This window comes from Stegodyphus dumicola, chromosome 3, assembly GCF_044657685.1.
Source record: "Stegodyphus dumicola isolate Sdum_Otavi_A_Nest chromosome 3, ASM4465768v1".
Classification (NCBI taxonomy): Eukaryota; Metazoa; Arthropoda; class Arachnida; order Araneae; family Eresidae; genus Stegodyphus; species Stegodyphus dumicola.
In genome coordinates this window covers 145848494-145860496 of record NC_140770.1, presented here as the reverse complement: position 1 = coordinate 145860496, position 12003 = coordinate 145848494, and the positions used below count along the sequence as shown (strand labels likewise).

The window sequence follows — 12003 nt, the reverse complement described above, 5'->3', positions numbered from 1 at the left end:
TGTCTTGTTTGAACATAGCATTTATTGTTGAAAATCTCCAACCAAAGGAAATACCTTACTAGGGAGGATATTCAAACAAAAATTTTTATTAGAATAAATATTTTCGTTATTTTAATACTACTAATAATATACAAACATTAGTTTAAGTTCACTATAGTTGAGTGAATGAGATTGCTGGATGTTGGTAGTTTGTTGTTGGCAACCAAACAGTTTAGCTGCTTGTGGTCTTTATGATTTTCCAGATGCGTAACATGAATTCAAGCCAATTTTATTTAGAAAATTGCCCACGAAGGTGTTCTCTTAAAGCAGATAACCCATGACTTCTTAAAAACTGTAAAATATAATCTGTGGATATTTTCCGTTATACGATAACACGAAGAAAATGATTTCCTATACGAAACATATGATCAGCGCTGTTATTGCGCAACAAACAATGGGTGCCTTGAATTATTTTGATTTACATGCAGTTTCCTTATATATGTAAAACAAAATAAACTTTCATAATAAGATTTCAAGAACTCACAGAGAGAGAGAGAAATATCTATAACAAATTTTATTGCTGTCTGACTGATTGCTTCGGGAACGTCTTCCAACTCAAGCTTTCAAGCTTCAAACTATTCAAATACGAACGCTTCTCAGCAAAGCCATTTGGACCGCATCTGCTTTGTTAAAGAAAACCTTTTGGGGGTAAAATCATCCACTTCATTGGGTTTTTCAAACAAAGCAGTCAGTGGTCCTGTTACTACCTGCTGACCTAGAGAAATTTCTCAGAAACTTTTGTTCGAAAAAACGAGTTTTATATTTTTAAGAATTTCCATTCTGACAGCAAGCTTTTGTTATTTTTCATATATAGATGAAAAGAAACTAATTTGTTTTTAATAAAGAAGAAAAAAATTAATAAGCTTATTTAAATTTTTTACACAGCACCGAGTAAGGAGATGAAATTTAATTTTCTTTATAAATATTTTTCTCAGACAATACTTTAGTGTTTTTCAAATTACGAGAAAAGCGCGCTAGTGCAAGCATTTTCAAATCAGATTTATTTAATTAATATATATGGATATGCCGAACAAGCACACTTTCATACACATACACTGTATATTAGTACATACATAAAAATGAAATAAAATTTGAAAACTAGCAATTTAAAAACTACTGTATTGAAAAATTATTGAAAATTTGTTTTTACCTCATTTTTTTTTTTCGTTATATACATTTACTTCAGTTTTTTTATATGCATTTCCTTAATTTTATTTTCTTATATGCATTTACTTAATTTTATTTTGTTATATGCATCTGTTAGTCTTTTTGAAAAATTTTTAGATTTTTTGAGTATGGCAAAGGAAACGAGATCTATCAGCCGAAAGCAATGAATGTCTCCATGGAAGACTTTCTAAGTAAAACGTACTCATGTTCATGTTACACATAGGGAAAATCACAAAATTCAAACAGTTCGTTTGTTTGGGTTCGAATATGAGTCGAAATAGCGATAATCAGATATCTTAGCCAGGAGACCATTGATTGGGTTTGACAGATTTAGAAACCTAATAAATAGTATTTAATAAATATAATATTATTTAATAAATATAATATTATTAAACGAATCGGATTTATATAAAGCAAATAAAATTCTTATATCGAACACAACTAAAACTCGATATAACTTACACTGATAAACTGATGTGTAATAACACTGGTAAATTAAAATACTAAATGGAATATACATTAATTCTACATAGATGATTTTTTGTAATGTATTTATTTCGCTTCGAATGTCTGGCCGCAAAATCCTAATTATATATACCCTTATTTTAAGGTTATCACATATCTGATGGTTTGACTTTTACCTCAAAACACAAAGAATCCACAAAATTCAGTAAAATTAATAACTTTGTTGAAAATTCGCTGAATCTTTTCAAATATAAAAGCACACGCGCCAAGCAGTTTGCTTTAAATAAATATATGCAGCAACGAGAAGATGCGCTTTTGACAGCAACTCGTTTCGAAAATTGAAAATTTTTCTAAATGTAAGAGATTTGTCGCTTAAATTAATTTTTCATTAAACAAAAAACAAAATAGAATCGCATATTATTAAAAGAATTTTATAGATAATTCAGATTCTGAAAACAAGAACATTGTTGTTATTAAAAACAAAGAAAAAATAAACAACACATTTCATTCAACGGGGACCAACTTTGGTGCATGAACTTATCAACATAAAAATATTTGAAGCATGTTATGGATAAAGATTTATTTGATTATGGCAAAGTACTCGATGGTTATTTGCCTAAGGTGAAGGATGCCTTCGTTCGAGGACAGCCTAACGGAAATTGGCTTGCATACATGTTACACATATGGAAAACTAAGAATATCATCCTGGCAACCAGCCCGTTTGCCGGGATTCGAACCCCGGACAGAACCACCAGTTGTTCCGTTAGACTCCGCTCAGTCGCTGGTGGGCTGTCCGATAACGGAAAAGTTCAAAATTTCATATTAGAGGAAAAGTGGTAGTATAGTATAATTCGAAGTTATAGCCATTTCAGTAATGTGAAGAGATTTCAAGAATGTTTAATTATTTTATTTAGCTTATGACAAACTAAATAAAATAATTAAACATTCTTGAAATTGCTTCTCTTAACATACTGGTAGTTTGACCTGCATTTAAACCCCCATGAACAAGCTATTGCATGAGCATTTTTATGGTTTTAACTTTTTGTAGTGTGAGATTGTTTCCCTTAGAAAATCTGTCACGAAAGACAGATCGCCTTCACGTGCTTAATAATCTAACAAGCCAAACCAAACACAACCCGAGCGAGGACTCGTAATCAAGGCACGTCATCATGAAAAGCTAACTAAAATTGGCTCATATTCACATTAAACATGGGCAGGAAAAATTCGCTAAAACTGCTATGCAGGCAATCCACTCGTCAGGATTTGAACCCGCTTCAAACTATTTAGTATTCAACGATTTTACCGTTACTTCGTTGGCGGCCTTTTATAGTATCTATAAGAAAAGTAATCGCAAAGACACAATCATTGCGTACCGACGGATGAATTAAGTTCGGAATTTAAAGAATAACTTTCATCCGTGCTACTGCGTTAGCATTGACATTTGGACAGATGCTAACTTATTTTAAATTCTTTTAATGTAATTCATTTATATCTTTAAATAATTGACCTTCTGACTGTAATTTTTTGTGCTGAGTTTATCTAACCCTTCCGTGCACTAACTGTTTTAATTAATTTACACTCCATTAATTTTAAGAGATTTTATATCGATAGATTTCTTTCCAAAAATGTTTCAAGGATTACATATTTTTTTCTTCAGATTTGAAAACATTTTGGATTTAAAATCTTAATAATAAAATTTTTAAAGCAAATATTTCTAGAAATTCCTTCGGCGTATTCATTTATTCCATTTAGTTGAAGTTTCGAGTAGAATATCTTCCTTTCAACATTCATATAATTTTTATATGTCAGTTCGCCATTTCTATGGAGCATAGAGCCACACATACGAGTACAAAACTCAGGCATGCTGAAAGCACAGTTTTAACATTTAAGAATGTAGAAAGAAGAATATACCATTATAATAACGTGCATTTGAAATACGAAGGCAAACAAGTAAGCTGGTTGCAACATTTTATTTTTTCCTGACGAATCAGAAATTGTAATCATTTTTCAATACAAAAATAAAATATTTGATTCTATAACATATAGGCATAAAGGCGTCCTCCGTTACAATACTTATTTTTTCTTGTTTCTACTAAAATTCGGCAATGTACTATAACAACGTCGGATCCTGTTTGACTTTCATTTGTATAAAGTACCACAAGGCAAACAGTTGTAAAACGATTTATCTTCTTTCGCAAACTATTAGTCGGCACACAGATAATACATACCTGCTGTCTGACAAAGATACTTCACTCTAAGGACTTTTTCCTAAAGTGCTCTTTTCAAAGAGACTTCACACCCTATTAAGACCTTTGTGTCAACTGACAGCCGCCTGCAGAAAGGTAGGGGAAGGAAGACTAGATCGCGTCGTCTAAACACGTCTTAAGCAATCTTCGCGAAATTCGGGCTTCGTGTATACATGTCTTAAGCATTTTCCGTGCGATTTGAATTTCGTGTAAAGACGTCTTAAGCATTTTTAAAGAAATTCCAAAAACGTTTAAACACGTCTTAAGCAGTTAAAGGGTTAAAAGAGTAAGAATTTATTTTAATTTCATTCAATTAATAAAGTACTCTTTTTCTTTGTCAATTTTAAAAAATTTTCATTGAAGTATTTTAAAGTTTTTCTTTCGTCTTCAAAATTCCAGCTTTTGTTCCAAATTTTAGCCTTTTGAGCAATTACTTTCTCGCCAAGGTGTTTTAGTTTTGCCAATGAAGACAAAACGGCAAACCTCTACATCACTAGAGTCACAATATTACTAGCTTCGATTGGGATATAATGAAAGTGCTCAAAGTTTTTAATTATTTATTGCGAGTTTTAATTAAACCTTTTCACCTAAAGTTTTAAAATTTCACTAAAGTTTAAAATTCTTTGGATTATATGTTATACATTACGTAAAATTTTGATTTGTATTTTTCACTAAATTATTTTAATTTTTCACTTTTGGTTTTATTTCTTTATATAAAATAGATTTCTCTTTATTTAAGGTACAAGATTCTAATTACAATTTATTTTTTCTTTGCTTTGGGGAAGAGCTAGAATTTTTAGGGTGAACTATTATAATTAAAATGAAATTAATTTAAATGGTTCATCGGCTAATTCTGGATACAGAAAAGCAAGGATTTTTGTAAAAAAGAGATTTCAATTGATTTAAATGTTCCTCGCCCTCCCTGATGAAGTGAATTAATGTTTTGAATTGGGGTGATTGGCAACAAATCCACTAGTCTGCTGTTTCAAATGTAAAGAATCAAAGCCCATCATAAAAAAAAAAAAAAAAAAAAGGCTTAGCGGCACTTAAACAGCTTTAAAATTGTTGATAATTTTAAAAATATTGCATACAGATTTACTAAAGGCATAAAACCTTAACCGGAAGATAAAAACAACATAATTCAATTATTTTTTTAAAGCAAAAAATGTATAAGAGTAAAGATATAAGAGTAAAGATATAAGAGTAAAGAAACATATAAGAGTAAAGAAACTGAGATCACTGAGCCGGGTAACAGAGGGAATATATATATAAATATATTTATATACGTTTGGTGCGGCCGATTGCAACCAAAATACGAGGTGCACATCTACATGTTATAGCAGTCCTATATACAAAATTTCAACATTCTGAGGCTACTCGTTTTTGAGTTATGTGAGATACGTACGTACATACGCCACGAAAGATTCTCTTCAGAATGGTTTTTGAATCTCATGGTTTTTGAAAAAGGGTTTAGCTTGTTTGAAATTTTTTGGTTTTAACATTTTTTAAACTCTTTGTTGCATTTATAGGATTATTTGAAATTTTCTAATTATGAATTTCAATTTTTGGTTTTTGTGAAAAATTAGTTCTAAATTTTTTACTGTAAGTCTTTATTGATATATATATATATATATATATAATGACCATTTTCTTAAATGTTCAGAAACAACAATATATATCATAGAAAAATAAAAGATACACAATAGAACCTTGGATCTTGAATGCCTCATTTCACGAACAAATTACCTGAACAAAAAGAGCCTCAAATGATGAACGGTGTCTCGAGTTACAAATGTTCAAATCATACGCAACAACTCTGCAATGGGATCATTAATGTTTCTTTGAATAGTAAGCTCGATAAACAGGAAAAAAATGAACAATTTATTAGGAAAATAGATACAATAAAGGCTGGAAATAACTCAAAGAGAATGTGGATATTCAGCAGTTCCTCCTTAGAAGACAAAATACAGTCAAAAGTCGTTAATCCGGACTCGTCGGGACTTCGACGATTCCAGATTATCGATTTTTCCGGATTATAGATCATCAGTTTAAATCTGGTAAATGGCATGCAGAAATTATAAAATTAAAAATATGAAACCGTAATTTATGAAATAAAGAACAATTACGATCTAAAGGGTATCAAAATTTACAAAAAAAAAAAAAAAAAAAAAAAGCTTAATATTTATTTGCTTACTTTATTAATTTCTTTCAATGTAAGTTGTTTATAATGCTTCGTTTTTTTATGTGATAATACATTCTCTTTAATTCTATAAACAGACATAATTTCTTGTTCAGTTACAAAGTTCCGCTGTTCTAGTCTTATAATTGCTGTGTCGAGAATACCGACTAATTTGTCAATCGAAATTTTTTCATTTTCAATAACCTCTGTCACTTTCTTCGCTATCGGAAGCAAATTATAATGATGAGGAATTTGATTTAAATCATATCAAAGACGACGTACATCGAGATGAAATACAACATTTAGTAAGGAATTATAAGCCAAATAAAATAAAAACATCTGCCCTGAAGATAAGGATAGTGCTGACAGATCAACTTCCAATACACTGCGTGCCGCAGTGTTAAAGATAAACAAAGTTTAGATAAACAAACGTTAAAGTTTAGATAAACAAAGGATATGCCTTTATCCCTTTTTTGCAGCAATTCCACTTTTTGTTTAATGGACTTCGAAAGATACTTTTGCTTTGTATATCCTTTACATATTAGTAAATAGATATCAGAAATTCTATTTGACATAATCGAAAGTTAGAGTTTACTTTTATAAAATTGCTCTAACAGTCTGCAAAAAATAATAATCCGAACCCAATTCAAAGATTAAGGAACAACGCAATCTGCAACATTAACTGAATTAGATAATTTTAGCTTAGCTTATACCGTCTGTTATACATTAAACGCGCATTCGTAAACGTATTTTGCGCACGTGCACACGCGTATTTGCAGCCGAAAAAGGCTTACGACGCGCGCAAAAGTTTGTAGCTTTGAGGTCCGGATTATAGGTGTCCGAATTAATGACTTTTGACTGTATTGCTTTTTGCAGTTTTTGACATAAAGCTGAGCTGATCTTGTAAATATATATGAACAAAAATACATGATGCTGATGGGTATGTAAGGGCAAGCATTGCAGACACGTTTGACACACTGCTTAATCCTTATTTTGCGTCTACTGTTGCAATCATAGTAATTTGTGTAACAGTTATTTTTTGTGATTTTTTTAATATATATATATATATATTGTGATTGTTTGTTGTTACTGTTATTCTATATAAAAAAAAAAGGTAAGTGCAGTTACATATTATGTTAAAGTTAGGCTAGCTTTTCAGAAAAGCAAAAATTTGAGCATAATTACTTTTTTTTTTTTTTTTCATTAACCGTTTGTTTATTAAACTAAAAGTGGCGAATTAAGTGGCGAATTTTCAGATTATGATAACTTGGTAATTTTTTTGGCGAAACTTTGGCGACCAACACTGCTACAGCAACCTGCTAGTTTTTTTTTCTGGACGCCATTTTGTTTTCGCGAAGTAAAGGCATTTTTGTTTACTCAACATTTTTTCCAACAATCTGCTAGCCAAATTACGCTTATGCTAGAACTTTTTTAGAACAAAAGTGCTTAATCATGACAAAAATTAGGTGCGAAATTGGGAGAAAGTGCAGAATCGCCCTCTGCTTGCCATGTTTTTAAGAATTGCACATACACGGTATCCATGTACACGTCGACCTATTTTCACTTAAAAAAACATCCCAGAATTGCACAAAAATGGCATTGCGCACACTCTTGACTTTATCCATATACACATCGACCTATTTTCACTTAAAATGTCAAAGAAAATTGAAAAAATTCCAATTCCTCTTATTCTTGTAAAAAGCGCCAAACAAATAAGTGGACGATTCTGCACTTTAGCAACGAAATTGTTTCTAAGTGCTTATTAGCTAAAATCCCGATTGGAATTTTCCGGAAAATGTCACAATACATGTCTCATGATCTCTCATTTCTCTGAGACAAAATAGTCTGTGATTCAAATTGTGTACTTCCCAGATTATTGCTAAAGTCCTAGCTAGTAACCTTTATCGCCTTACCAAAATGTCACCAAACTATCTATTACCATATTCCAAAGATTAGCCCTAAAAGTTATTACCTTTCTAGAAGAAAGGATTAACATAAAGGTTTACGGTAAACAGTAGTACTGAAGTCAGATATGTTACGTGTGACCAAAATGTCGAGGAACCTTAAAAGAGCTGGAACATTAGTGAATAATGATTTTACATGAGTAAATTCTTAGGAAACCATGAGTAAATTCCTAGGAGAAATGTTTTTTTATCTTTTTTTACAAACTCTATTGAATTTTTTATGGTGTAAATGTTATTTATTGTCTAATAGAGTTGAAAATCTAGAAACTAAATATTCAATTAACAGATACGAAACAGAGCCTAAATTTGATACAATAGGGTGGAAAGGAATGCCACTTTTATGAATTTTGGGAAGAGCATATAATCTCGCACAATTCGCAACAGATTGGACAAGCGATAATTTTAAGTGTGTCGGAAGAATTTGTGAAGATTTAATCGCAATTTTTATTTTTTAGAGGTCTGAAGGTGAAGGGTCTTTCGGGATCAGAATATATGGTCCTTTGTTTAAGAGTTTAGTGACACCATCAATGTAAGTGTTCTTGTCCATGATAATTATCTGGCCATGGTAACTGGAATATGGTAACAGGTAGTTTGGCGACATTTTGGTAAGGCGATAAAGGTTACTGGCTAGGACTTTAGCAGTGTACATGGATAAAGTCAAGAGTGTGCGCAATGCCATTTTTGTGCAATTCTGGGATTTTTTTTTTTTTTTTTTTTTTTTTTTTTAAGTGAAAATAGATCAACGTGTACATGGTTACCATGTATGTGCAATTCTTAAAAACGCGGCAAGCAGTTTGCGATTCTGCACTTTCTCCTAATTTCGCACCTAATCTTCGTCATGATTAAGAACTTTTGTTCCATAAAAGTTCTAAAAAAAAAGCCTTTACTTCGTGAAAACAAAATGGCGTCCAAACAAACACTAGCAGGTTGCTGTAGCAGGGTTGCTCGCCAAAAAATCGCCAAGTTACCATAATTCAAAGATTAACCAATTTTGGAATTTAAATGCAAGTATTTTCTTATGACAGTTAACTAATTCTCATTTCTAAACCAGGACTTATGTTCGATAACAGTGAATTTAACCATGCTAGCTATTTTCTCAAAAATTTGATTAAGACATTCTGAAAGAAGCCCATTACAATAGTATTTGCCCTTTACAATGACATCAATGAACATGCTCTATTAAATAATGTCACATCATTTTCTCAATCCAGATTTACCATATTCGCTACTGGGGAGCATATGTTCCAACTACTTGTTCAAGTACCAGAAGTTTTAATTGTATTCTTTATAATATATTAGAAGAGTAAGATCATTCTGAACCTGAGGTGGTCACATTATTTTAACAGGAATCCATAAATTGCCCAGTGTTATGAGTTTCATAAAATGATAGATCTTCACAGCATGCTCCATAGTTCATCTCGAGGGTAAATACCAATTGACAATCTTTCGAAAAAATATTTTTATAAATTTTCATTAGAATCATAAGACAAAACAAAACAAGAAAGAATCATTAAACCAGAAGCACTTTTGCTTCAGCTTAATCAAGTAAGGCAAAATGTGAAGATGAAAGAAATGAAAGACCAATAATCTTTTGTGCCAAGGCAGCCTTGCTAATTTCAGTAATAAGTGTTTCAAATACTATGCTATAAAATATTACTTAATCATTACATATAAAATCTACACAAGAGGTCTTTTTAGTATAATATAAACTACTGTATGAAAAAGCAAGACTTAACGTGCTATGTAAGAAAACTATAAAATGCATTTAGAAATACAAAGTGAAAATTAATTTCTCTGGTTTTTATACTTGATTTATTATTTCCAAAACGTTAGAGAACACAGTAAATTTCTTTCACAAAAATAAATTACAGTTTAAAATTAATGCCGGGCTCGATCAGCTGAAAAACAACTAAATTATAATAACATAATGTAATCACATTTTTTGGATATATTAAATAAAAATATTAGTTTTCATAAACAAATAAGACAAAAAATTAATAGTTCAACAAATTCAATATTTGTTAAACATTTAATAATTAATAAAAACCTGACATCGTTGCAACTACAATAACCAGGCAAATCAAAATGTTTGTTTTCTTATACAAATATGTAATGCCTCTTACGAAGTATTCAGTTAATTACGCATTCATAACAAATTTACGCGATACCTAAAAGAACTGCACTTCTTACTTGAGATCACAAAGCAACAGGTATAAAGATTTAAGTTCTCGGAAAAAGTTTCAAAAAATATAATACGAACCGATTGAAATTTCATCCTCGGTAACAGGTTCTTTTTTCTTAGGCATTCTTCACAATTTAATATATAAAATTTAGTCCTAATTAATGGCTATAAATCTGTCAAAATGGAGCAGACGGAGAATTCAAAAAAAAAAACAGCGATACATATGTTGCCACATTCCTTGCTAGAATGAAATAAGTACATGAAATTGAACGGCACCAATCATTTATGCGCAATCATGTCACACATGGAAAACTTGCATCACATCTCGTGCTTTACTACAGGCAGCAGCTCAAAAATTAGCCTTTCTTAATTAACCTCTCTTTTGGTCTTTATTTATAATTAAAGTATTTTAAATAACTTAATTTTTAACAAAGTATTTAAAATTGTTTTATAAGATTAACTGAATAACATTAAAATTAAACCTTCAAATATATGAAAAGCGTTTAAAAGTCTCAAAAACTATTGAATAAAATTGAATTTATTGGGATAGAGTAACATCAAACTACGCTGTGTTTAAAAAAATGTCATTTACATGCACAAAAACCCTTATTCCTCAAAGAATAAGCTTGAATGAATATATGTGGTAGTAAAATGTATCATGTAACATAAATAAACGTAAGATGAAAAGTCAAACACAAGGCCACCATATGAGTATGAGACGCCGTTATGGAAAACTGCATTTCAGCTCCCTAATAAAATGCACTAATTTACAAATTTAAATTAGTTTTAAAAGATCTGTATTTACTTAGCATATTAAATAGAAGTTATAGCTGAATACATAAAAATAAATCATCAAAACGAACAAATTTCCTGAATCATCACCAAATATTTTGAACAAATTTATATAACCTGCCCAATATAGTTGCTATGACGTTGTAGTGACATCTCAATGTTACACTTTCTTTACAATACATTTGTGACCACCAAGAAGGTTAGACCGAGGAGTTTCTAACCTCCTTGGTGAACACGGTCAACACCGACTTTACTAGTAGAGTCGGTGTTGACCGTGGTCACAAATGTATTGTGAAAAAATTTCTCAGTCTTCCTCACCCTGACTTTTCTTGGCTTTGCTCACGTAATTCTTTAATGGGAGGAATTGCCCTCCCGATCCTTGCCCTCCTCATCCACAGTTGTGTGTTTTAATAAATCTCTCTAAATAAATTAAATTAGAGCTTTCAATTTATTTCTTTTTTATTAAAAATATTGACAGTTTATAGAGCGTTTTTATTGATGTGATACTTAGAAATCGTTGGGCTACATTCTATCGCGAAGGCTTTTGACAGGGTATGGCATCGCGGCCTCATTTACAAATTAATCAAACTCAATTTTCCAGATCATTTTATTCGCTTAATTGCCTCTTTTCATCAGCAACAGAATATTCAAAATCAAAGTTGGAACTGCTTTCTCAACTACCAGAGTAATCAAAGCTGGTGTTCCACAGGGGTCGGCCAACGACTTCATATAACAGGTAGACGGCTCACCCACGGAATTCGTCTGCTAGGGTGTCTCCAACATATACCACGTGACTAATGCTCTTGGGGAGTGATAGCTTAGGCTGTTCATCGCCAGCTTGGCCCGCTTTTGATATGGCAGGTAGTACTTTTTATTTCCGCCTGCTAGCAGTCAGCAGACAACGGCCTCGAATTAGGTTGTTCGATTTTTTACCATTATATTTAGATATAACTTGACCCCTTTTTTCCT

The 12003-nt window shown here is 31.3% G+C and overlaps 1 protein-coding gene across 2 annotated transcripts in view; it reads right to left on the bottom strand.

Moving 5' to 3' along the window:
- Window positions 1-10477, bottom strand: part of LOC118202188 (INO80 complex subunit B) — a 72789-nt gene extending 62312 nt beyond the window's left edge. Inside the window, exon 1 of one of the 2 annotated variants that reach the window (XM_085813419.1) lies at window positions 10321-10477. In XM_085813419.1, the coding sequence (XP_085669545.1) occupies window positions 10321-10366 (46 nt within the window). In that variant the 5' untranslated portion in view covers window positions 10367-10477. The remainder of the gene's footprint in view (window positions 1-10320) is intronic. The other variant, XM_085813418.1, reaches the window with a different exon arrangement.
- Between the last annotated feature and the right edge of the window lie 1526 nt (window positions 10478-12003).